Below are 27,342 nucleotides of genomic sequence, written 5' to 3' on the forward strand. Positions count from 1 at the left end.
GGGCTTTGTACCTGCCAGACAGGCTGCAGATAACACCAGGAGATCTATTGATCTGGTTGATCTGGTCAACCGTTCCTCTACCCCTGCTGTGTTATTGAGCTTGGATGCCCAAAAAGCCTTTGACCGTTTAAGTTGGCCTTACATGTTCATGGTTTTGGAGAGATTTGGTTTTAGAGGTTCATTTGTAGCAGCTTTGAAGGCCCTTTATTCATCCCCTTTCTCACAGGTCAGATTAGCTTCCTTTCTCTCACCCCCCTTTCAGATGTCAAATGGCACTCGTCAGGGCTGTCCACTCTCTCCCCTGCTGTTCATTCTCTGCCTGGAGCCATTGGCTATTGCCATCAGGTCGAATCCGGATATCCGGGGGATACAATCCCATTCTCATGAGTACAAATTATCGTTATTTGCAGATGACATCCTCCTCACACTTACGAGTCCACATACCTCTTTACCGATTTTGCACAAAACTTTGAAACAATTTGGGGCTTTATCAGGCTAAAAGGTCAACACGTCCAAAACTGAGGCACTTCCAATACATGTTTCTCCTGTCGTTCTTTTCTCCCTTCAGGCAGCCTTTCCCTACCGGTGGTGCACCCACTCTTTAAAATATTTAGGCACCAACCTTACTTCCTCTTACCAATCCATATACGAGGCCAATTTTCCCCTAATTTCTCGCTCCCTGAAACACTGGGATGCCTTGCCTATCTCTTTCCTCGGTCTTATTAATGTCTTAAAAATGACCGTGCTACCCACACTTTTATATTTGTTTGCAACCTTCCCCGTACCCATTCCTATGTCCAAGCTTCACTCCCTTCAGAAATCTTTCTTACATTTTATTTGGCACAACAGGCGGCACAGGATTGTTTTTTCTGTTCTGCTTTCCCCACGTTCTAGGGGAGGCTTGGGAGCACCGGATATAATAACATACTATTTTGCAACCCACCTTCGCTTTCTCATGTCATGGTCCACCCACTGCCCTCCCAATACATGGACTGAGATTGAGTCTTTACAATTGTCCCCAGTTCATCTGTGTTCCCTTCTCTGGTCGACCTCAGCAGTGGATGTCCTTTCTTTTTGCCACTTATTCCTAGGCCCCATGCTTTTTTCATTGACTGTTTGGCAGAAATGTAAGGCTAAATTCACATTGGCCTCTCAATGCTCCCCACTGACAAATATCCTTCATAACCCTAATCTTCCAGACAATATGGCCATGTCCCGGATGTCTCTTTGGGTAGTATCTAACCTTTTTCAACTATGTCACTTGGTGCACCCGATGACTCGTAAGTTACATTAATTCTCGGATCTCCAGAGGAAAGCCTCTCTACCCTCTCGTCATCTATATATATATATATATATACCTTCAAATACGACACTTTTTCTCTACTCTATCACCCTCATTGAGCTTGTGGAAACCTACCCCCTTCGAACGTCTATGTATGGAAGGTCCCCATCAAAGGGGTATTGTCTCTAGCACCTATAAACTTCTTATGGAGGCCCCCCCTTTGTACAATGACGCTCACCTTTATATGCGTAGGTGGTCTCAATTTATACAACGTGATATCGACTTATTAACGTGGAAGAAAATATGGAATGATGCATACAAATCCTCTATTTGTGTGGTTTTTAAGGAAAATATATACAAGATTATGATGTTGTGGTACAAAACCCCGGAAGTTCTTCATGTTTATAATCCGAGTGCTTCTCCTGCCTGCTGGCGCTGTAGTAGAGCTTCTGGCTCTCTTTATCATATTTTTTGGACCTGCAGCTCCATTGCTCCTTTTTGGGAAGAGGTCCGCTCCTTGTTGCAATCATTGTTGCAAGTTTCTCTCCCATTTGACCCTCTGCACTTTTTGCTGGGCTTGCCATTCCCGTGTCTATCTAAACTAGCCAGAAAACTTGCTGCACATGTGCTAACCACGGCCAGGAGAAGTATTCCTATGTGTTGGTTATCCTCTACCCCACCTTCATTGCCAACTTTGTATAAACTTATTACCGATGTAAGACAGATGGAGTGCTTGACTGCTTCGCATAGTGGTTCGTTTGCTGTATTTGAGATGATTTGGCTCCCGTGGGATACCTTCTCTTCCTCTATGCCAGCCCAAATTGTAAGACCCTGATTTTTCTCGCACTGTTACTATATGACTCCACTGGTCTTGACCAAATGTAATCTTAGCCATCGATGTACCTCTTTGTTTTGCTTGGTTTTTTTTCTCTTTGTTTTCTGTAACACATGATTTACTTGAAAACCAATAAAAATTGTTAATATAAAAACAAATCACCTATTAAGAAGTGGACAGTTCAGGGATCTCTTGATACCAAGCCAAGGTCTGGAAAGACTACAGCTACAACAGCCAGAATTGTTTGGGATTCAAAGAAAAACCCGCAGGCAACCTCAAAAGAAAAACAGGCTGCTCTGAAAAAAGATGGCGTGGTTGATTTTAAGGAGTACAATACGGTGATACTTGAACAAAAATGAGCAGTTTGGTTGAGGTGCCAGAAAGAAGCTTTTACTGCACCAATGCCACTAAAAATCCCGGTTACAATATGCCTGACAACACCTTGACATGCCTAACCGGGCCTTCTTGTGTCATTGGTGCAGTAAAGGCTTCTTTCTGGCACGTCGACTATGCAGCTCATTTTTGTTGAAGTGTCATCATATTGTGCTCCTTCAAAACAACCACACTGTCTCTTTCCAGAGCAGCCAGGATTTTTCTTGAGGTTGCCTGTGGGTTTCCCTTTGTATCCCAAACAATTCTTCTGGCAGTTGTGGCTGCAATCTTTCTTGGTCTACCTGACCTTGGCTTGGTATCGAGATCCCCAAAGTTTCCACTTCTTAATAGGTGATTTAACAGTACTGATTGGCATATTGAAGGCTTTGGACATCTTTTTATGTCTTTTTCCAGGATGTTGGAAGAGCTTTCGTTTTGAATATTTAAGCCCACTTCGAATTGTGGGTTTCCTCGTAGAACCTCTGTGGAAGGTGATAAAAAGAGTAAGTATCATATACAATTCTACTGCTTAAGTAGTTCCATAAATAACTAGCAGTCTCTCACAAACAAGCAGTTTAGGACTAGAGGAAGAATGAAGCCCTCTGGATAGCTTGAGATCATTCTTCCTCATGGGGGGGGCATCATTTCAGTTAACAAGAAATTGTCCAATGATAAATTACTGAAAGTAATAAGCTTTACTGAATGTTCCTTTCCTAGTGAATTGGTGGGGGAGGTCATTGAAGATGGCAGAATCTGCTACCATCACTTATTCCAGGGGATGAATAGTGATTTGGAAATGTTTTCTAGCTTTCTCAATGGTGGTCATTCAGCCTGGTAAGGTCATCCCATTAAGGGCCCCTCCAACTTCATTCAGGGTCCCCAGTATTGTCCCTAAAAGTACTAGTCATGACACTGGCTGACCATATAGAAAGGGTTCCTATACTGTACACCAAATCTTCAGACACCTAACAGGCCGACCTCCTCTGTGGAGAAAATTACCTTCTAACAATTGGCATTTTTGGGGAAACACATTTATCATAAACGACATAAAGTTCTAAACTGACAGGCTGTCTCTGATGTAGCTGAAAGGTGATAATCCTGTGTTAGATTGTCTACTAAATACTTTTCTTTTATTTTCCACAGTGCACTTGTCACTGCACCCATAAATTCAAATGGAGAGATGTGCAAGATGAAGACGAGAGTGAGGAGGAAGAGCTGAGTGAGGAAGAAAAGAAAGCAAGAGAGAGAGACTTGGAGAGAGAAAATAGGACAAGAGAAGCCCGGGAAAAAGAAATGGAGGCAAGAAATGAGAAGAAGGCAACAGAAGACCAGTAGAGAGAAAGAAGGATAACCGCAGAGGAAAAGATAAGGATAGAGAGGCTGAAAGCAAAGAGGGAAGGGAAAGCCACGGAGAAAGAAAACAGTGAGAGAGAGACAGAAAGAAGGGCAAGAGCAGAGGAGAAGGCAACGGAAGAGGGTGAGAGCAAGGAGGGTACAAGAAGAGCGGGAAAAACAAGAAAGGGCGATAGAGAGGAAAAGGAGAGATATGGAGATAGAAGAGAGGGGAAGAAAAGAGGAGAAGCAAGGGAAGAGAGGGTGAGAGCAAAGAGGGCGATGGTAGAAAAAAACTAAAACATAACATATTATATAAGATACGTAAAGATGGTATAGAGTAGGATAGACTAGACTAGAATATAAAATAAAAAAACAACAGACTAAAGTAATGTTTTTCTACTGGGTTGCCACAGCTGCGTGCAAGGAGGGGGGGTCTGGGGGGATTAAGATGGCAATTTGTGCTAGGAGGGGGGATTTGGGGAGCTTGGGAGTGGGGAGGTGTGCAGGGGCGGACTGACAACTCATGGGGCCCTCGGGCAATAGGGGATCATGGGGCCCCTGTGTCCTTACCAAAACTCAAAAAAGCCTATGAAAAAGGTACCAGGAGCATCTCATGGAGCCCCTTACTGACCCCAGGCCCTCAATAGGGGATCATGGGGCCCCTGTGTCCTTGCCCAAGCTCAAAAAAGCCTATGGATAAGGTACCAGGGGCATCTCATGGGGCCCCCTACTGACCCCGGGTCCTCGGGCAGTGCCCGAGTTTCCAAATGGTCAGTCCACCCCTGGAGGTGTGTAGGGAGTGGGAATTTGGGGGGGGGGGATGTGCTAGGGGGGGGGAGTTGGGGGGTTGTGTTCGTAGGGGTGAATTGGGGGGTTGTGCTAGGAGGGGAGGTTGGGAGAGGGGTTGGGAGGGTGTGCAGGGAGTGGGAATTTTGGGGGGGAAGGATGCGCTAGGAGGGGGAAGTTGGGGAGGGAAAAGTTGGGGGGTTGTGTTTGTAGGGGTGATTTGGAGGGGGGACTTGGGAATGAGGGGGTTGAGATGGGGAGTTGTGCTAGGAATTGGGATTTGGGGGCTTGTGCTAGGAGGGGGGTTTGAGAAGGTTTGCAGGGAGTGGGGATTTGGGTTGGGGAGGGGTTTGTGCCAGAAAAAGGGATTTGGGGGGTTGAGCTAGGAGTGGAATGGGGATCAGGGGGTTGTTCTAGGAAAGCGGAACTGAGGGGTCTGGATGCAGGGAGGGGGTGTGCAGGGAGATGGGGGAGAAGATTTGCAACTAGATATGTGCTATTCGTTTCAGTCTGAATCTAAATTCAGATGAATTATTGGTTATTCTAAGATTCAAACTTCCGAATAACAATAGTAATAAATTTCATTAAAATGCATTTTGTTTAGTTACGTTTATTTGCTGCATATGGGGGCTGTCTCTTGCTGGATATGGGCTGGAAGAGTCTCTGAGCTTACTTTAAGTGCTGGATATTTCTAATGTTTTGTACATTTTTCTACATTGCTTTTAATTAAATTCCATATAAATTACTTATACTTGGCTCTCTAAAGGGGGCGGTGCTAGAAGGTGTGTAGAAGTGGAGACAAGGGGCGGTCCTAGGGGGTGGGAGCAGGCATGGCCGAGGGAGGGAGGGGGGTGAGTTCCTGCACCTTTTCTTTGAGGAAAAAAAAAAAAATAAATATATATATATACAGGTGAAACTCCAAAAAATAGATTATTGTGCAAAAGTTCATTTATTTCAGTAATGCAACTTAAAAGCTGAAACTAATATATGATATAGACTCATTACATGCAAAGCAAGATAGTTCAAGCCGTGATTTGTCATCATTGTGATGATTATGGCTTACAGCTCATGAAAACCCAAATCCACAATCTCAGAAAATTAGAATATTGTGAAAAGGTGCAATATTCTCGGCTCAAAGTGTCCCACCCTAATCAGCTAATTAAGCCATAACACCTGCAACGGGTTCCTGAGCCTTTAAATGGTCTCTCAGTCTGGTTCAGCAGGAATCAATCATCACAAGCATATCAAGGTTCTGGAGTGGCCTAGCCAGTTTCCAGACCGGCGGTTCTCAACCTGTGGGTCGCGACCCCTTTGGGGGTCTAACGACCATTTCACAGGGGTTGCCTAAGACCATCGGAAAACACATATTTCCGATGGTCTTAGGAACCGAGACCCCGCTCCTCTATCCGTCTCCAGGCGATGTGTGGGCAGGATGACATGCTGCCCCTGTCATCTGGCCACACCCCCGGAATCACTCAACAGCTCTGCCTCCTCGCCGGTGATTGGCCGCTGTAACTGTAGCTCAGGAGAGGCACACAGGTGGCCAATCACCGGCGAGAAGGCAGAGCTTGGAGAGGAGGAGCTGAGCGGCAGATCGAGTGACGGAGCTGCTGGAGCGAGTGAAGAGGAGAGCGGCCGGAGAAGGAAGACAGCTGACAGGTAAGTGTCTGTACCGTGCAGATGTTGCTGCTTCAGCCAGGTATGTTGGCTGTAGATGGGAGAGGGAGGGAGCGAGCGCAGGCTGGAGCAGGGGGCAGCAAGGTAAGTATCATTGATGTCAGTGGGAGGAATAGTGCCCCATCTTTGTTGTCACTAATACCAATGATGGGGCACAATTCCCCCCCCTCACTGACACCAACGATGGGACACTACCCCCCCCCCACTGACACCAAGGATGGGACACTACCCCCCCCCCCCACACTGACATCAACAATGGGACACTATCCCCCCCCACACTGAAACCAACGATGGGGCACTATTCCTCCCCCCCCACTGAAACCAACAATGGGGCACTATTCCCCCCCCCCCCACTGACACCAACGATGGAGCACTATCCCCCCCCCACTGAAACCAACGATGGGGCACTATTCCCCCCCCCCCCACTGACACCAACGATGGAGCACTATCCCCCCCCCCCACTGAAACCAACGATGGGTCACTATTCCCCCCCCACACTGACACCAACAATGGGACACTATACCCCCCAATGACACCAACGATGGGGCACTATTCCTCCCCCCACTGACACCCACAATGGGGCACTATTCCTCCCCCCACCGACACCAAGAATGGGGCACTATTCCTCCCCCCACCGACACCAACGATGGGACACTATTCCCCCCCCCCCCGACACCAATGATGGGGCACTATTCCTCCCACTGACACCAATGATGGGGCACTATTCCTCCAAAACTGACACCAACAATGGGGCACTATCCCCCCCACTGACATCAACGATGGGTCACTATTCCCACCCACACTGACACCAACAATGGGACACTATACCCCCCCAATGACACCAACGATGGGGCACTATTCCTCCCCCCACTGACACCAACGATGGGGCACTATCCCCCCCACTGACACCAACGATGGGGCACTATTCCTCCCCCCACTGACACCAACGATGGGGCACTATCCCCCCCACTGACACCAACGATGGGGCACTATTCCCCCCCCACACTGAAACCAACGATGGGGCACTATCCCCCCCCCCACTGACACCAACGATGGGGCACTATTCCCCCCCACACTGACACCAACGATGGGGCACTACCCCCCCCCCACACACACACACACTGACACCAATGATGTGGCACTATCCCCCCCCCCCCCCCACTGACACCAACAATGGGGCACTACTCCTCCCACTGCAAAATTTAAATTATTTTCGTTGCTACTTCATAACTGTATGGTTGGGGGTCACCCCAACATGAGGAACTGTATTAAAGGTTGCGGTTCCTTTTCCCCATAAATTGATACTAACCCCCCCCCCCCACTGTTCAATTTGCGTTATCCCTTCTCTTTCTGCATATGGATGGCGGCAACGCCAACGCTTTTGGGATACAGAGTACAAATAAGTAATATCAATGAACGGTTTAAAGATTGAGTCATAACAGCTTTGCTAACATTGTGATCACATGATCACCGGGTCCTGATTACCGGGATCGCACAGCGTCCCCTTGTGTTGGTACAGTCACATCGGCATACCGGTACATTGCTGTACAAGACAGGCGGGAGGATGTTTTTATTTTCATTCCTTTAACCACTTCTCAAACTAAAACATATTTAATTTTTAATTAATACAATAATTTATAAAATAGAAAAAAAAATCAGGAAGATAATTAAATGGAGAAAGATAACAATGAGTTAACTAGGATCGATTACAGTAAGTTAAGGGTTAATAAGGGGTTAAAAAGAGGAAAATGTAATTAAAAAAAAAATACATATTTGACAGGTCGCTTTTAACTGACTTCAGCTGCAGATTGAAGTTCATCCCTTTGATCTGTAGATGAATAAACAGAAAGATACAAAATTAAACAATGTCTCTTATCTTTCTGTTTTAGGGCTGAGCAATGCCGATTATAAACATCGTTAGGCAGTTTTGTTTTGTTTTCTATAGAGTTGAAGGATTAACGTTTTGGGCGGAAGAAAACGAACAGAATGATTTATCACAAATCTTCCTGATCAGATAATTTCCTCCCAAACTATTTGGGTGTTTTATATAAATGAAAAGCGTACAACTGTCATTGCTTAATAAATTCCAATTTCCCGCCGGAGTTCTATGGAACGTTAGACAATCCGCCCTCTTTACCTCAGAAATCAAAACGGAAAATCGATCGATCAATCCTTCCAGGTTCTGCAATCACCGACAAATAACAGCATTGCAAATGTTTTTTTGTACACAAAATCCGACAAGATGAAGTTCTCAGTTTGTTGAACTTCCTGCACTTTAAATAGATTCCGATTACTGAATCACGTAAAACATTTCTATAACAAATCGTACATTTCTAGATCAGATCTGTGTAAGAACGATGTATTTTAGACTTGTATCTGTTACAGATATCATGACACTGCCAGATAAATGTGTAACAGACATGTCATTTATTCTCGATTTATTGCACAAAGAGGAAACCGATTTGGTTCTTCAAAGTTTCTAAATAAGTGATATTCGGATAGCGGGTTCCATCACCCCCCAATTACTGGAATGAGCGGCAATCCTTGTACCCCCAGGAGGAGCAGATAGAACCCTGGAGATCATCAATCAATAGCCCTTTGTATGAGAAGGTGGGCGGCCCTGAGAAGGGCCTTTGTGACGATGAAGGGGGGGGGGGTGTTGTGAGGATTTATCCCCCGAATCCGTAGAGGGTGCGTCCCTGCCGTTTGAGAGCATAGACGACATCCATGGCGGTGACGGTCTTCCTCTTGGCGTGCTCGGTGTAGGTGACGGCATCGCGGATGACATTCTCCAGGAAGACTTTCAGCACTCCGCGGGTCTCCTCATAGATGAGGCCGGAGATGCGCTTGACTCCCCCTCTGCGGGCCAAACGTCGGATGGCGGGTTTGGTGATGCCCTGGATGTTGTCCCGGAGCACCTTCCTGTGGCGCTTGGCGCCGCCTTTCCCCAGACCCTTCCCTCCTTTACCGCGACCAGACATGACGATTCTTCTCTGCTGCAAACACCGACTGAGGTCTGGGCTGAGCCCGCCTTCCTTTTATACAACCTGAGCGGACCTGATGGGAACCTGCCTGGGAAGAGGCGGAGTCACACCCATTCATTACACACAATACAATTGGAGTCATTTCTCCACGTTCCGCCCTTTTCAGATCCTTTAATGACAATAGAAATCCATCTCCAGGAGAGAAATCTCTTCATTCTTCTCAATGGTTTTCTATTTCTTCCTCGGAGATTACACAGAAACATTCATCTTTCACATTTCAGAACACAAACCATCATCACCAGTTACTATTGTTTATAAAAATGTCAAATGTATAACATATTACTTTAAAAAGGAAAATATATATACACTGAAGAGCCAAGTTTCTGTTTATAAGTCCCAGCGAACCTGATGGGAGACTTGAGGCAAGGGGCGGGGTCAAAGCAATGCAGACAATTTCACTTACTAACTTCTAAACATGTTGCTGATTTCTAGGTACAAAGAGGAAACCGATTTGGTTCTTCAGACATGTCAGATTTTCTCTACCGATTCATTGTACATATTTATCTGGCGGTGTCATGATCACTTCTTATTTCTACCAGTCATTTCGTATTATCAATATTCTGAATGTGATATATGGGGATGGGGGGGGGGTGGGGGGCAGTGACTGCTACATGGCTAAAAGAGAGAGAAGCACACATCGGTCATTGTGACATGATCGTATACAGATCTGATAGTGAAATGTACAATGTTTTATAGAAATGTTTCACACGATTCAGTAATCATCAGAGTCCATTTGTAGACATTCCTGACTAATCGATAAATCTGCTTGGAATGAAAGTGTTGGTGATTGTTCGCCAATAAATGTCTCATCTGATGATCTCCTTTGTTCTCCGGCTCGGATTTGGCGGTATAATCGGGCGGAATATTTCTCTGGAACGATCTACACAATTCCGGCGGGGAGAGTTTGGAATCTGAGCCAATCACAGCTGTGGGCGTTGTCTCCATCAGCCAGTAATGTTTGTTTTACGAGAAGTCCATAGAAATGTATCCGGAGATCTCGGTGTCGATGTTTCTAGTGCAGGAAGTGTTTTCTTGTTCTGTAGACTTTTCATTGATCTCTTCTCTACAACTAAATCAACAGACTAATAACTAGATTTTGTCGGGTTTTGTATTCTGAGGGATTGGAGGGAAAATAAAACATTTCATATTAATATTCGTAATGCTTCTATAATGATTTTTGGCTGATCGCAGAGCCTGGAATGAATGGAAGGATTGATCGATCTTCCCAGATAAAACGGTAAATGGATGCGGTCGGTTCTCGGTATCGGATTTGGCAGTAAGAGGGCGGATTGTCTGTGACGTCACATAGAATTCCGGCGGGAGATTGGAATGTAATTAGACAGTTGAAGCAATGACAATTATACTTTTCTTTCAGATAACAATACGTTTCTATTCATTTTGGGAAGAAATGATCTGTTTATCAACAATCTTCATTATCCACTTTGTAATAATCATTTCCCCAGAATCTCACCCTGAAAGCCTTTCTATTGTTTTTACCTTTAAGAATTGTTATTACTAACACGTGACAGCTTCCCGTCATCACGTGTTCTTCCTCCCAAACCGTCACTCCTTCCTCTCCATCCATCTCCTAGAAGTAGAAAGTGGAGCCAACAGACAGTTCTGGGCGATTCCTTCAGATAAAACATTTGTTTCTTCTCGGAGTTTGATGAGATCTGTTCCCTCAGTCGGGAGGATCGTTGTTCGGTATATATTGAACGATCTCTGATCTTCAGGAGAAACTCCTCACAAGTGAAAGGTGGAGATCAGTCCCCGGACTCCGATGTCCATTTCCTGGAATCTCACACTGAAATCATTTGTATTAATTGTATGAACCTTCATAATTGTCATCGTAATGAAATGTAACATTTATAATGTCCTCTACATATATGGAGGGATGAGGATTGTCAAATCACGTGATGTCAGGACATTAGACTTGAGGGGGTCATCCCTCCCCAGGACTTGGTGTCCTATCACCTCCCCGGGAGAGGAGTGTGGGATTGGTGTCCATAGAAGCCGTATGGCCGCCCTTTGTATGGAGATGTGGGGGGCTCTGAGAAGAGCCGTTGTGTTGGCGGATAGAAGGGAATCCTGTGGGGGGATTACTTGCTCTTGGCGGCCTTGTGGCTCTCGGTCTTCTTGGGCAGCAGCACGGCCTGGATGTTGGGCAGGACTCCTCCCTGGGCGATGGTGACGCCGCCCAGCAGCTTGTTGAGCTCCTCGTCGTTGCGGACAGCCAGCTGGAGGTGTCGGGGGATGATGCGGGTCTTCTTGTTGTCTCGGGCGGCGTTACCGGCCAGCTCCAGGATCTCAGCCGTCAGATACTCCAGGACGGCCGCCAGATAGACGGGAGCTCCGGCCCCGACCCGCTCGGCATAGTTGCCCTTCCGGAGCAGACGGTGAACACGACCGACGGGGAACTGCAGACCGGCCCGGGACGATCGGGTCTTGGCCTTAGCCCGAGCCTTGCCTCCTTGTTTGCCGCGACCAGACATGATTGGATGACTGACGAATCACACACAGATAGGTCCCAGCAGCCGCTTCCTCTCCTTTATACACTCCATGCTCTGACGTCACACGCTGGGATTGGTTGCTTTAGAATTCAGCCAATAGTGGTCAGACTTGTTTCTACACCAATCTGTACACGAGGAATGGAAGAAAGACGTCCCTCTCCATCACCTGACCGAGTTCTCCAATAGAACAGTGAGGAGGGATGAGGCTCCTTTGCATTGGCCGCCTATAAAAGCAGCACATGAGGGCGGCTCCAGCACACTTTCCCCGCAGCCAGCCAAGCAGTGGTGAACCCTGATCATGCCTGAACCAGCCAAGTCTGCGCCGGCGGCCAAGAAGGGCTCCAAGAAAGCCGTGACTAAGACCCAGAAGAAGGACGGCAAGAAGCGGAGGAAGACTAGGAAGGAGAGTTATGCCATCTACGTGTACAAGGTGCTCAAGCAGGTCCACCCCGACACCGGCATCTCGTCCAAGGCCATGAGCATCATGAACTCCTTCGTCAATGACATCTTCGAGCGCATCGCCGGCGAAGCTTCCCGCCTGGCTCATTACAACAAGCGCTCCACCATCACCTCCCGGGAGATCCAGACCGCCGTCCGCCTCCTCCTGCCCGGAGAGCTGGCCAAGCACGCCGTCTCCGAGGGCACCAAGGCCGTCACCAAGTACACCAGCGCCAAGTAATCCCCCCGCCCCCCGGGGCCCCATCATCCCAACAAGGACACAAAGGCTCTTCTAAGAGCCGCCCACCATTCCAATCACTGAGCTGTCATCACATTGTATTGCCGCTAGAGGTCCCCCACACGTCACACTTACACTGGACATTCGTTCTAGGGACGGACTAACCTGCACATTGGGGGGATGGGAGGATTGGCTGCAATGCTCAACACTCCCATTAGGTGTCACTATATTACACACATAGACGGGAAGGATTTTCTTGTTTCTCTTTTCTGCTCTGCTTGATACATTGTTACACGTAGTAGAGGCGAATGTTTAACTCTTCACTGACTGATATATGTGCGGCTGTAACATGGCATCATAGGAAATTATACAGAAATCATGGAGACATTACTCCATATATTACTAGGAACAGATTTACTGATTTCATATAGTACGAGATGTGGAAAACATTACATTGCAACGGTTTTATTAGGAACCATTAAAAATCACAAATACTAAGCAAAAAAATGAATGCATTTCTGATAATGTGGTTATTATGGGGATTATGGGAGGAATAAAATGGTTACACATCCCATACACATTACATTTCACCTTTTTAAATAAATATATGGGTAACATTGTTTTATGGGGGAATATCATGGTAACTCTTAACCTATATCGGATAAGTAAATGTATATAATTATTTTTTACATGAGATTTATGGGTGCATGTGTGTGGATACACATGCCAAGGATCATATTTCATCTATGTCTGAAAAGATTATGGGTATAGTTATTTTTCAGCATGGGGAATATGGATGGAATGTCATGGTTAAACATGCCTAGGAACACATTTGACCCCATTCTGATATGATAATAGTATTTTTATAACATCGGGATTATGGGTGGATGATTGCAGATGCACATTTCAAAGACCATATTTGAATGGTTTCTCCAAAGAATATGGGTAGTTATTTTTTTTTTTACAAATATTTTTTATTCATAGAGAGCAGAACATATAAACATCAATGAACTACAAAAAAAGATTTGCATGTTATGAAGTCATGTAGTACACAGTAACAAATGCTGGCCTCTGGAAAAAACTCGATAGTGCAATCAGATCATTGGTCTACATTCACGGATTAAAATGTTTATAAATTGAAAGTACAAACATCAAATCTGACATAACGTGCATGAATAGAGGAAGGAGATTTAGTAGAGAAAGAAAGAGAACAGAAGTCGTAAGAACAGATCTAATTCCGCAAGCAGAGTCAAGTATCCACCAGCATGATACGCACATTGAAAAGTAGAAAAGTTTTCATCGCCCATCAGCCCTTAATATGTTTCTGAGAACGTGAAAGCATATCAAATCGACCATAGTTTATGGAATCTGGCAACCATGTCATCGGTCATAGTCAATATCCTTTCCAACTCCTGAATGACGTTAACCTCTCTTATCCAGTCTTGAATCGAGGGGGCCTGAGAGGTCTTCCAATGCCTGGGGATTAGGGACTTGGCCACATTCAAAAGGTTCCCTACCAATGATTGCTTGTACGACTTCAAAGAGCACTCAGAGATATGGAGGAGACAACATTCAGGGGTTAAGGGTAATGCAGTCTCAGTAATAGAGTATAACAACCGCGAGCTTTGTCCCACAATGGCATAAGTCTTGGGCATTGCCACCAAATATATTACAGGGAGCCCTCGGCAGATTCACAGCACCATCATAGGTTTCTTGAGTCCTAATGAGGATTGAGCATTTGTGAGCAAAAATACAGGCTTTTCTCCATTGCTCATCAGGGAACTCTACCTGAAGGTTTGATTTCCAACCCATCCAAAAGTTGTCAGGGGGTTCAGAGAGAGTGTTTTGAAGCCATGAAAAGGCCAAACAGGTGGTTTTGTTGATGGCTTTCCCCTTTAAGCAGAGCGTTTCCAGAGTTATGAGGGGCCTAGAAAAAGTTGCCTTCCATCTGTGGTTAGTTAAATAATTGTGTATTTGAAAATAAGTCCAGGAGGCCACTCTATTTGGCGTATGAACACACCTATCATTAGTCAACTGGAGTATCAGGAACAGATGAAATCAGAAATTGAGGCGTACTATGCTACCATCCTAGGTTCTGTCTCTAACCCCGCTATCTTATGAAATGCTCATAAGTCTATCATAAGGGGCTTATGTATTAAACTTGGTGCCCAGGAGAAGCAGAAACGGGAAATGACTATTAATACCCATCTAGCCCAAATTTGCTCACTCGAGGCCCGTAACAAACTTACCCCCACTGACTCTCTCATGACTGAACTGCGCTCTGTCCATACCTCCCTTATTTCATACCTTCGCACTGGCTTTGATTGTTATGTCCAACGCCTTCGCCTTACACTCAAGGTAAAAAGCCTGGCAAATTTCTGGCACAATAGTATAAGCGTAGAGCTGCCCAAACTAAAATCACGTATCTGGTGTATTTCACCTGGAAAAGACAGGCCAATCCCAAAGATATAGCCAACGTATTTCCATCCTTCTATTCAAAACTATATAACCCTAACTCTTCCCCTTCTAGCCCTCAACCCACCACTAGAGCAATCAGGACTTTCCTAGATCTCTCAACCCTTTACTGAGCCGGAACTTAGAGCTGCCATTAAATCCCTACCTAACAACAAAACCCCAGGGCCGGATGGGTATTGTAATTAATATTACCGAACCTACCCTGACCAACTAGTACCTCACTTAATAAACTCTCTTAATAAATTTCTATTTACAAGTGACTTCCCATCCAAATCCCTAGAAGCCATTATTGTCACCATCCCTAAACCGGTTAAGTTCCCTCACGACTCAGCACACTACCGCCCAATGTCACTTCTCAATACAGATCTAAAAATCTACGCTAAATTACTTGCCTCCCGATTTGCTTCTCATATATCACAGCTTATTCATCCTGACCTAGTGGGCTTTATACCCAACAGACAGTCCTCGGTTGGCACCAGACGATACCTCAACCTCATCCAATGGGCCAAGCGCCATCACTTGCCTTCTCTACTTATCTCCCTAGATGCGGAGAAGGCATTTGATCACTTTCACTGGCAATATCTAGAGGCAGTACTCCTAAAATTTGGCATTTCTGGTACTCTCCTCCGGGCGATCATGGGGCTGTACTCAAACCCTGGCGCCAAAGTCTGGACATCAGGTTTATTATCAGACCCCTTCCCGATAACAAATAACACACGCCAGGGATGTCCTCTCTCACCCTTGATCTTTGCCATGGTGATTTAACCCTTAGTACAGGCCATGCGTACCCACCCACAGGTCACAGGAATACAAGTTGGTCACACTTCACGTAAAATAGGCCTCTATGTTGACGATATTATTATATCTTTGACAGATCTGGAACATTCCTTGCCCCACCTATGCTCACTCCTTGATCAATTCTCTAAAATATCCCTCTATAAACTCAACTACACCAAATCTGCTATGTTAGGAGCAGGGGTGGACTGACAACTCATGGGACCCCCGGGCAATAGGGGATCATGGGGCCCCAGTGTCCTTGCCCACACATAAAGCAAACCCAAAAAAAGCCTATAAAAAGGTACCAGGAGCATTTCATGGTTCCCACTACTAACCCCCGGGCCCTCGGGCAATGCCTGAGTGCTCGAATGGTCAGTCCACCCCTGGTTAGGAGTCTCGCCTACCAACAGATATTAAAGAGGCCATAACCAAGATTTCCCCCTTTTCCTGGGCACCAAACTCCTTCATGACATACCTGGGTATCCAACTCAGTGTTCACTTTTCTAATCTCCTATGAACTAATCTATCTGTGTTAGTCACTAAACTTGAAAATCTCAGTAAAGACCTCAACACCATCAAAAGCTTCATTGGCAGGGTGTATAGCACTCAACCAAATGTTTCTACTACCCCACCTCCTCTACTTTTTCAGAACTTTGCCCATTACTATTTTAGTATCTGATCCACAAAAGCTACAGTCCGTTATCAACCACTTTTTTTGGGTGGGCAAAAAAACAAGATTAAAAGCCTCTAAACTATGTATTCCTAAAACTCTCAATGGATTGGGAGCTCCAGATGTCAAGAAATACTACAAGGCTACTATTCTAAACCAAACTAAAAATTTGTGGACCTTAAACCATCAAATTCCCTGACTCTAAATTGAAACAACTACAATACTTACCTGACTGCATTGTGCCAAGTGTAACGTTTGGTGGAGGGGGGATTATGGTGTGGGGTTATTTTTCAGGCTTGGCCCCATAGTTCCAGTAAAGGGAACTCTTAAGGTGTCAGCATACCAAGATATTTTGGACAATTTCATGCTCCCAACTTTGTGGGAAGAGTTTGGGGATGGCCCCTTCCTGTTCTAACATGACTGCACACCAGTGCACAAAGCAAGGTCCATAAAGACATGGAGGAGCAAGTTTGTTATGGAGGAAATTGACTGTCCTGCACAGAGTCCTGACCTCAACCCCATAGAACACCTTTGGCTGTTATAGCTGCAAAGGGCGGGGCCAACTCAATATTGAACCCTACTGACTAAGACTGGGATGTCATTAAAGTTCATGTACATGCAAAGACAGGCGACCCAGTACTTTTGGCAAGACAGTGTATATGAATTTATCTATTTACTTCCTATATTTTTCATTAGAGCATTCAGTGAATTTCAGATGCATCAGATTAATACACAGAATGGAAGATTGATGTTATAAATTGTAATAAGGTTATCATAAATCAGTAGTGGGGGGGGGGGGGGGGGGGGTAGGTGTAGATGCATTGGGCCGATTTATTTCCCTCCCTCTTTGTCATCTAATTTACTGAATTATGGACAGAAATAGTCCTCTCTCGGAGTTTACAATTCTTACATTGTTGAGAAGTTCTAATCTTGAATTATAAACATCTTTCATATCAATGTTTTCCCAACTGGTAGTAAAGAGACCTCCCAGAGAGATCGGGATATTAACCAAGATAACCTGCAGATTTTGGCGGGAATTTAGAAAAAATATTCCGATCAGATGAAAATATAAGACATATTAATAAAATAATGTTTGTTACAAATAAACTCGTAAATGTAAAATGAATGGGATGAATTGCTGCAGACTAGATGTCCGCCTCCTCACATCCTCAGCGATAGATTGTCATTGTGCCATCAAAGTCCACACTGTCATCGCCGGGATCGGATTGTCCTTGGAAGTGGGATTCGGAGAGAAAAGGCAGAAATCACATTGTATCTCCTCCCAGATCCGCACACAAGTCATGTCTCTTGTCATCTCGCTCTTCTATAGACAATACATTGCAGCCCTTCTGACTGTCCCTGTTAGTCCACAATTGTGCTGGATGGACCGAGATGGGCGACAAACGTTCTGCTTCTTAGTCCCGAACAGAGGAATCATCGGATCCGTGAGATCGGAGGAGGATCTTCTGTCATCCCATTCACAGTATTATGGAGGAATCCAGTCCGATGTCAGTGGATGTAATTGTTACATTGTACAGGGAGTCTCTGATCTCTGATTATTAGCAGATCTCTGATTAATCTTCTCTTCTTTGGTAGTAAGGAGAGCTCCGAGCATTGTATGATGTGGAGGAACTCCCCTCCCCCACCCCTGACACAGCGGGCTTCTCTACCTACAGAGATAACGTGCAGATCCTGGCGGGCATTTTGAAAATCCCGCTCTTTTTAAGTAACCCAATCATTAAAAGGGGCGTGGCGTAGTTCTCCAATCAGAGGGCAGGGATGTGTATAAATAACTGCAGAGCGGAGGGATATTACATTCGCAGTTCCCGGCAAGAGAGGAGTAGAGATGGCTCGTACCAAGCAGACCGCCCGCAAGTCCACCGGAGGGAAAGCTCCCCGCAAGCAGCTGGCCACCAAAGCCGCCCGCAAGAGCGCCCCGGCCACCGGCGGAGTGAAGAAGCCTCACCGCTACAGGCCCGGCACCGTGGCTCTCCGAGAGATCCGCCGCTACCAGAAATCCACCGAGCTGCTCATCCGCAAGCTGCCCTTCCAGCGCCTCGTCCGAGAGATCGCCCAGGACTTCAAGACCGACCTGCGCTTCCAGAGCTCCGCCGTCATGGCTCTGCAGGAGGCCGCAGAGGCTTATCTCGTCGGACTCTTCGAGGACACCAACCTCTGCGCCATCCACGCCAAGAGGGTCACCATCATGCCCAAAGACATCCAGCTGGCACGCCGCATCCGCGGAGAGAGGGCCTAGACCCCCCCGCAACAGACATTCCACACAACCCGCCAACCAACGGCTCTTCTCAGAGCCACAACCTCCCCCCACACAGAGCTCTACACTACCGGACTACAATGAATAGGATAGACAGGAATCTATAATACAAGTTATCGGGCAATTCCTCCTCTCGGAGCCCCGGGACCGCCATTCCTTTACTGGTTTTATTTCTATATCACTCGTAACTAATGGAATGTGAGACATACAATGAGATCCATCCGAATGGGCCTCTTCCACACGGAGATGTCACTATTGGGGGTCAGTCATGTCCTCTATTACCTCCTCCGATACTACATCGGGCTCATCACAGATCACATCGCTCTGCCGGGGCGGCACACGCGGACACACCGGGAGGATTCTTCCTTCTGCTCTCCGTGTGCCGCCCCGGCCCGTGTTCTATAGATAATACAATTCATCATTCTGGAGAATCTGGAAACTCCCCGAAACCTTTTTTGTCTCACGATTCCCTATCGATCATCTGGGGGGTAATCATTGCTGCAACTAGAACAGGTGACATTTTGGCGGGACATTTAAAAATATTCCTCTCCACCAATCAGCAGCCGACGTTTTATCTGTCAGCCAATAGCAGACTGTAGCGTATCTTCCCCGAAGATCGGTTGTTTTCCTCCAAATGGCACCTGGAAAGCCGCTCCCCGTGTTGTATTGTGTTGTAGAGGCGATCCATCCATAGGAAGGAGTCCATTGTCCGCACAACACGATGTTCTCGGTGCGATCATTAGATCCCGTCCAGAGGATGATGTGTCCCCGATCATTACATGGCGTTTCCGTACAACTTCCACAATGGCCGCAATAATAATGAAGGCTGGGAATTCCTTGTAGAAGGATCGGGAAATGTTCATTGTTACCCCTCCCCCCCATCCCACAGACAGTGTGCGGGAAATGTTCATTGTTACCCCCCCCCCCCCCCCCATCCCACAGTGTGCGGGAAATGACAGATCTCCAATCCGCATATGACAGATGTCGGTGTGTGTGGAGGGGGGTCGGGCCTGTGAAAAGTATCGGGACGGATCTCTCTTTTGGCCAATCAGTAATCATCTGTAGGATTGGAGGAATCATTGGATGACCTATAAGGGACAAGTGTACAATGTGAGGAGGATGGAGACTGGAGGAGGGAGAATGCGGCTCGTGGTCGGTGTATGTATGGAGAGCTCTGTTGGGGGGAGGTGGGGGGCTCTGAGAAGAGCCTTTGGGGGGTGGAGATGAAGGAGGTCGCCGCCCATTATTTCTTCTTCGGAGCGGCCTTCTTGGGCTTAGCCGCCTTCTTAGCTGCCGGCTTGGCCTTAGCGGGACTCTTGGCGCCTTTTTTCGGCTTGGCTGCAGCTTTGCTCTTCTTGGGGCTCTTGGTCACCTTCTTGGCGGCAGCTGCAGCCTTTGCCGGTCTCTTGGCGGCCGGCTTCTTCTTGGGGCTCTTTGCTGCGGTGGGGGCTTTGCTGGCCGCCTTCTTCTTGGGGGACTTGGTGGCCGGTTTCTTGGGCTTGGCCGCAGCCGATGGCTTCTTGTTGCTCTTTTTAGCGGCCGGTTTCTTGGCCTTTGCCTTGTCCTTGGCGCCGTCAAGCTGCTTCTTGTTGATCTTGAACGATCCGGAGGCTCCATGGCCTTTGACCTGGACGAGGCTCCCCTTAGTCACCAGCGCCTTGAGGGCGATCTTCAGGCGGCTCTTGTTCTTGTCCACATCGTATCCCCCGGCGGACAGGACCTTCTTCAGGGCGGCCAGGGACACCCCGCTGCGCTCCTTGGAAGCGGACACGGCTTGGACGAGGAGCTCGGACACGGCGGGACCGGACGCCTTCTTGATGCCTTTCTTGGCTCCTCCGGCTGACGCCTTCTTAGCCGGCTTCTTCTTGGCGGCGGCCTCCGCTGGAGGAGCGGCGGCTGGGGCGCTCTCAGTCTCCGTCATGACTCGGGAAATGTTTCCACAATAGTTCATTACAAATCACACGGCGCTCCGCCTTATATACAGACCTTCTAACACTGCGATTGGTTGACACACAACTCCACTCTGTCCTGCTATTGGTTACACCTCAGACACGCCCACTTTCTGTCATTCCAGCGTTGGAGTATATTCTCTCCCTTCTTGTGTTTCCCGGTAGATATAAAACCGATTTTATTCCGAAAGGGAACGATGTCCGATGTGCACCGGGGAGCCGATCTGCTCCCTGGACTGTCACTTATCGGGGGTCACTTCCAGCTGTCAGGAGCTGCTCACGAGGCTGAACACAGAGGCTGCAAACACAACCATCCTCCGGAGTGGGGGGCCCATTCTGCCCTCTACCTGCTTGGGGGGACACATTCTACCCACAAAACAATCTGCTCCCATCCCCCACTACAATCCGCTTCACATTACACGAGGGAAGAGGGGAGATCACCAAACATTTCCCTCTAATACACAACTCGGCTCATCTCTAGCTGACTACAAGGAGCCGGGAACAAAAACATCGGCCGATCACAGGAGATCCTTGTGTCCTGTCATGGCAGACATTGGGAGACATACAAAGGGCTCCGCCCATTACAGGGTGTCACGTGTCATGGCCTAGGTGTCATTATTGGATCATCATCACAAATGGACATTGAGAGCCAAATCCTGCCAATGACTTGATTGCCGCATTTCACTCCACAGCTCCATAGACTGCTCAGGGGGGAGGTTTGCTCGGAATCCTCGGATCTACAATAGGATTTGATGCTTTCAGTGATGGAAGTCAATCCATCACATTTGGATTCCCTGAGAGATCATTTCAGGAATAGGAAGTTTGCTGCAAATCCCATTCTTGTCTATCATGTGGGGAATGTGGAGAGGAAATGTCGGCTATTTGGAGGGGAATGAGCGGTGGGGTTCCTCTAAGACCAACACATGTCTACTGACCCTGACACTTCTCTTCTTTGTACTAACATGTAAAAGCCTCCAGGGTGTTCCCTTCTCCTCAGTCCAAGGAGGAAGAATTGCACCGACAAGAAGGGAATACACCAAACGATGGACCTGAAAACAACAAAGTATCGCCGACAGGATTCACTTGTTACAATGATTCTAATCGGATACAATCCCCTCCCCAGATAAGCCATGGCCTAGGGCCCTAGAAGTCACAGGGAAGACGTGTACCCATCCCCCCTCGCCAATATCTAAAATACCCTTTCTCCTCATCAGCAACAACAAAAAAGTAAACAGTTTTTCCTGCTCCCTGTGTCCCATTAGATAGATTCACCTTCTCTTTTTTCCCTGTTTACTGTTATCAGGTAGAGTGAAAGTGAAGGAATTTGCCCAGTTTTGGGTTGTCACCAGAATCCTGGGAGACTCACGCCTTCTGAATATGTCAGATCTCATCTGCATCACAGCTTCTCTGTGTCACATTTAAGCCTTATGCAGTGTGTTGCTTGACACAACCAAAGACAGAGGGAAGAATACTCTCCCTGAAAAAAAAGAAAAAGCAAATGGGGTCCCTCCTAAATTCTGACTGGACCCTTGATCCGAGCACAGGCCTGGCAGGGCATGAAATGGGGGGGGGGGGGGGATAATTGGGTGACCACTCCTGCACCTTACCAGGCCATGTGCCATCAGCTTTGGGGGGGACAAGGGCCTCTTCCACATAATCCTGGCCAGGTGGTTATGGGGGTTTGCTGGCAGACAGGCTCATTAGCATCTTTAATTGAACACAAAACAACAGTTTTTGACAAATCTTTTAATACCCACCGCCGTATAGCAGATATACTGCTACATGGCGGTACAGGTGCACAAAATTATGTAAATATACTTTTTTTGCATTTCCGGGAGGGGGGGCGCATGAGGCGTGTGATCGCAGCCCCGGGCGTCAATCACCTGGTCCCGGCCAGTGATTACCTGCTAGTGCCCAGTGATTGCCGAGAATCACCGATGGGGAGGAGGGCTGCTTTGTTTACCAACATCCCTCCTCCCTGTCAGCTTGGGCACACTTCACTGGATGGCTGAGCAGAGCCATCCAGAGAAGTGTGCTTTTAGAGTTAAGCACCCCCCTCCCCGCCTCCTAGAAAAAAAAAAAAAATCACCTAGCACACAATTAACCCTTTGATTTCCCCCAAATGTTAACCCCTTCCTGTCCAGTGCCATTAGTACAGTGTCAGTGGGTTTTTTTTTTTTTAGCACTGATCACTGTATTGGTGTCATTGGGGATGTCATTGACACCAAGTCAGTTCCCCCCCAGTGTTAGAATGTCCACCGTAGTACCGCTATATGTCGCTGATCACCGACATTATTATTAAATCAAAAAACAAAAAAATTCCAGTATCTATACCGCCATTTGTAAACGCTATAAATTTCACGTAAAACAATTAATTTACATGTATTGGGATTTTTTTTTAGCAAAGACATGTCACAGAATACATTTTGGCCTAAATTTATGACAAAATGTTATTTTCTATTTATTTATTTTTTTTACTGGACATGTTGAATCGCTTCTTAACCACCCTATAGTAGAAATACCTCATAAATCACCTTAACCAAAAATGTGTAGATGTCTATAATCCCCAGCAAAACATCTGCATTGATGAGTCCCTCATTAATTTTTCTGTCCGCCTTGCATTCAAACAATTTCTCCCCACCAAGCGTGCCAGATATGGGGTCAAGATGTAGAAGACCTGTGAGAGAGCAACAGGCTATACCTATAAGTTTTAGATTTATGAGGGAAAGATCACCCCTTATGCCCAGACTACATGGAGAGCAGTGGCAAGATAGTTTGGGACTTGGTGTCATCCTTTTTCCATGTGGGGAACCACTTATACGTGGACAATTTTTATTCAAACATGCCACTATTTAGACATTTGTACAATCTTGGACCAGCAACGTACTGGTACATCCCTGGACTTTGAATGGTTATACCAGGATGATGCCTGCAGCTGCATGAAATTGTCCAAAATGGGGGAGGGGGAGAGTGCGCATGCGCGGCCGGCGGGACGAACATGTCCTGATGAGGCTCTGTCTCCCTGTCAGGTGACAGCTCCAAGGAGCAGCGGGTCTCGGCCTGCAATACAGCCTGGGGGGATCCGATCCCCGAGGCAACCCTCCCAGGGTCTGATCCATCCTGGTCTACGGCGGATCCTCCGCAGAAGGTCAGAGAAATCCGACAGGGGACTCTGTCCCCATTGTGAGCTGTACACAGGCCCGCCCACCGCTGTCTACACAGCACGGAGGCTGAGGAGAGAGAGCAGGGGGGCTGAGATCAGCATAACAGCCCCCCCCCCCCCCCCACAAGCAGCAAAATGGTTAAGGGGGCACCCCGGCACCAGGTCCCCCCTTCAACCAGAACAATCAAAGAGGCCCTGGCAAAGGCCTCCACAAAGATGGCGGCAGGGGCATATGCAGCCCTGCAGGATCCGCAGCCCAGCCATCCCTGCACGTCTGAGGGTGAGTCTGACACTGAAACCGATGTCCCTGCACAAGCCCTGATGCCTGACCTTACACCCCCTGACCTATTATCACGCTTTGAAAAAATGCTATACAAAGCTTTGAAGCAAACCTCGGACTGCATCACTGCCACGCTATCTAGGGAAATTTGTGAACTAGGACAACGCACTGCGGACCTAGAACAGAGGGTAGATGGTCTTGACGCCTCGCTTCAGACGCATACGGATGACCTTGATCTCCTGTGTGACGAAAACGCAACATTATTAACACGACTGGAGGATTTTGAAAACTGAGCATGGCTCTCAAACCTACATATCCGTGGCCTTCCGGAAACGATCGTCGATGTCCAATCAACGTTAACAGCTCTGTTCCAAGAGCTTGCCCCAGCTATCCCAGTCGAAAGATTAGAATTGGATAGAGTTCAAAGGGCGTTAGCACCACGACGCACGGACGGTCCACCACGCAACATTATAGCCAAGCTTCACTTTTTCTGTACCAGGGAGCAACTCCTACAAGCTGCCCGTAATGCAGAATCTCTACAGTTCCAGGGTCATACCTATCAATTATTCCAAGATCCAGCGACGCCTTCAGAAAGCGGCAAGTGGAGGTCCACATCCTGCTCGCCGCGGAAGTCCTTCCCCACACGTACAACTTTGCAAGATACCATGGACTGAACTATGTCCCACGCTTATCTTTTTTTTTTCCTTTTTTTGCCACACACACCAAACGGTGTACTCTTTTGACTATCATTGCGGTTAACACCATTGATATCCTTTCTCCCTCTACCTGTTAAATTTTGGTTGCCCCCAACCTGGGGATTGTTCTGCACCCCCCTTCCTGGGCTCCGTTTTAGTTTATATTTGGGAGCCTAGGCTTTGGCGGCCACACCCCTACACCCAAGATGTCTCACTAGTACTGTTAATGCCGTCTGAGTCTGGGACACCCTGATTTTCTCAGATTTTTTTTTTTTTTTTATACCTGTTTTTTCTACCAGGACCCCGCCACCATTTATTAATCACATTGCTGTCATCCTCACGGTCCGCATACCTGCACACTCCACCCTAGCCCCTGTGTTATTGGTTATTTAATAACACTTGGGCTACTATTTCTCCCTAGCCCACCCTTATCCAGGGTGTCCTTGGGAACCCACCTTTTAGGCCTTAAATGGCCTCCTACACCCCTTCTTTCATGTTACCTCTCTCATACCGTACCCCTCCTCCCCCCAACATGACTCCATGACTTTGTGCAACATACTCCGCAACGCTCTCATCCCCCACAGTAATTGTCAGGCTCCATCCCGGGCGGAAGTGCCATGCTATCCAAACCACTATGCACTTTCCCCATGGGCTCGTTAAATATCCTCACCCTGAATGTACAGGGCCTCAATATTCCACAGAAACGTACTAAGGCTTTCCGAACCTTTGCTACACTTAAAGCTCACGTGGTCTGTCTACAGGAAACACACTTCACTCCCAACTCCACCCCTAAATTTTTTGGCCCTCAATATCCTCAGGTCTATACAGCCTCTGCCACCACCAAACGCAGGGGGGTACTGATTGCCTTCCATCGCACAACACCTTTCACGCTATGCACCGAAATCAAAGACGCGGAGGGTCGTTACCTCCTGCTAGTAGGGCAACTCCTAGACGTAGATGTTACCATTGTTGCATACTATGCCCCAAACCAAGACCCTTTACCGTTCCTTTCCCACATACTCTCGGTTATAGACCACCATAAGAGCGGAACTTTAATTGTTAGCGGAGACTCTAACAGTGTAATATATCCCTTTCTCAACAAATCTCCTCAACAATCACCTGTCCCTGCCTCTAAACAAACCTTCCAAGCCATACTACAACATTATTCTTTGATAGATACATGGCAGGAACTCAACCCGACTAAACGCCAATACACCTTCTATTCTCACCCCCACCAGTCATTCTCCAGGATAGATCATATTTTCATCACCACCGCCTCTTCCCCCCGGCTCCTGACTTCTGAAATAATTCCAATCCCTTGGTCTGACCATTGCACCGTATTCACGGCTATGACCTCGTTAGCCCCATCCCCCGCTGAACCCTCTTGGATTATTAACGATAACCTGCTTGCAAATCCAGCTCACTGTCTAGAAATCGAAGCAGCCCTTAAAGATTATTTTTCTCTTAGCCAATCGCCTGATATATCCCCTCTCCTGTTATGGGAAGCGCATAAACCGGTATTGCAAGGGTTCTGCATTAGCAAAGCATCCTTCTTAAATAAAACCAAACAACAACAACGTCTCTCACTGGAGCAAACCTATGATTGTTCCCATCAAGCCTTACAGGCGGCTCCTACGCCTACCAACCGTGAGGCCCTGGAGCAATCTAGATTGGCTCTAGATCTCTTTCTCACAGATCAAGCGGAACTCTCACTCCGTAGATCTAGGCACAAATACTATACTAGGTCAAATAAACCCAATACATTCCTGGCCCTCTCACTTCGCAGGCTCGACCAGCTCACTAGAACTATCCTGATACGTAGCTCTTTTGGCAACCTCACTAGTAACCCAGAACACATTCTACAGACTTTCCATAAACACCTGTCACAGCTTTATTCTTCTTCCACAACTTTTGACCCCACACAAGCTGATACCCTTCTAACTTCCATTTCTTTCCCGAAACTCTCAGAGTGCCAGTTAGTGACAATTGAGCGGCCCATCTCACCAACCGAAACCTTAGACACTATTAAAAGTCTAAAACTACGTAAACGCCCAGGACCAGATGGCTTCTCAGCCATTTACTATAAAAAATGTGCTCATCTCCTTACAGCTATCCTCACTAATGCTTTTAACACTTTACTATCTGGCCAAACCTTCAACCATGAAACAGTGCAAGCAAACATTTCAATGATCCCAAAGCTGAATTCTGATGACACGCAGTGGTCCAATTATAGGCCAATCTCTCTCCTTAACATTGACATCAAACTGCTAGCAAAAATACTCTTTTCACGTCTTAACCTGTGTATTGGCTCTCTAATTCATAATGACCAAGTGGGCTTTATTCCAACTAGGCAAACGGGAGACAACATCAGGCGTGCATCTCTTTTGGCAAATTTAGCCAGGTCTCGCAATATTCCCTCCTGTTTCCTGTCCTTAGATATCCGGAAAGCATTCAATACAGTCTCATGGCCATACCTCAACTATATTTTGCACCGTTTGGGGTTTTGGCCCACACTTTTTAACCTGGATCTTCTCGCTGTAT

General features: G+C 46.9%; 4 protein-coding genes, 1 long non-coding RNA gene and 1 pseudogene across 5 annotated transcripts in view; 3 read left to right on the forward strand and 3 right to left on the reverse strand.

The window, feature by feature from the left end:
- Nucleotides 1-4,245, forward strand: part of LOC149442303 (uncharacterized) — a 77,307-nt gene extending 73,062 nt beyond the window's left edge. Inside the window, exon 4 of the long non-coding RNA XR_016307202.1 lies at nt 3,633-4,245. This is a non-coding gene — a long non-coding RNA (uncharacterized LOC149442303). The remainder of the gene's footprint in view (nt 1-3,632) is intronic.
- A 4,711-nt stretch (nt 4,246-8,956) lies between these two features.
- LOC149442304 (histone H4) lies at nt 8,957-9,268 on the reverse strand. The gene has a single exon (XM_089656290.1). It carries the CDS (start codon nt 9,266-9,268, stop codon nt 8,957-8,959), a length of 312 nt encoding a protein of 103 aa, XP_089512416.1.
- A 2,104-nt stretch (nt 9,269-11,372) lies between these two features.
- LOC149442305 (histone H2A type 2-B) lies at nt 11,373-11,846 on the reverse strand. Its single transcript, XM_089656254.1, has one exon. The coding sequence runs from the start codon at nt 11,821-11,823 to the stop codon at nt 11,431-11,433; it is 393 nt and encodes a 130-aa protein (XP_089512380.1). The 5' UTR covers nt 11,824-11,846; the 3' UTR covers nt 11,373-11,430.
- A 267-nt stretch (nt 11,847-12,113) lies between these two features.
- LOC149442306 (histone H2B 1.1-like) lies at nt 12,114-12,585 on the forward strand. Its single transcript, XM_089656255.1, has one exon. The coding sequence runs from the start codon at nt 12,140-12,142 to the stop codon at nt 12,518-12,520; it is 381 nt and encodes a 126-aa protein (XP_089512381.1). The 5' UTR covers nt 12,114-12,139; the 3' UTR covers nt 12,521-12,585.
- Nucleotides 12,586-18,285: 5,700 nt separating this feature from the next.
- On the forward strand, nt 18,286-18,696 carry LOC149442307 (histone H3). Its single transcript, XM_089656291.1, has one exon. It carries the CDS (start codon nt 18,286-18,288, stop codon nt 18,694-18,696), a length of 411 nt encoding a protein of 136 aa, XP_089512417.1.
- A 1,206-nt stretch (nt 18,697-19,902) lies between these two features.
- Nucleotides 19,903-20,642, reverse strand: LOC149442308 (histone H1 pseudogene; annotated as a pseudogene).
- Nucleotides 20,643-27,342: the final 6,700 nt, after the last annotated feature.

This window comes from Staurois parvus, unplaced genomic scaffold (genome assembly GCF_062004578.1).
Source record: "Staurois parvus isolate SC_StPar_1 unplaced genomic scaffold, SC_StPar_1.0 ptg000897l, whole genome shotgun sequence".
Classification (NCBI taxonomy): domain Eukaryota; kingdom Metazoa; phylum Chordata; class Amphibia; order Anura; family Ranidae; genus Staurois; species Staurois parvus.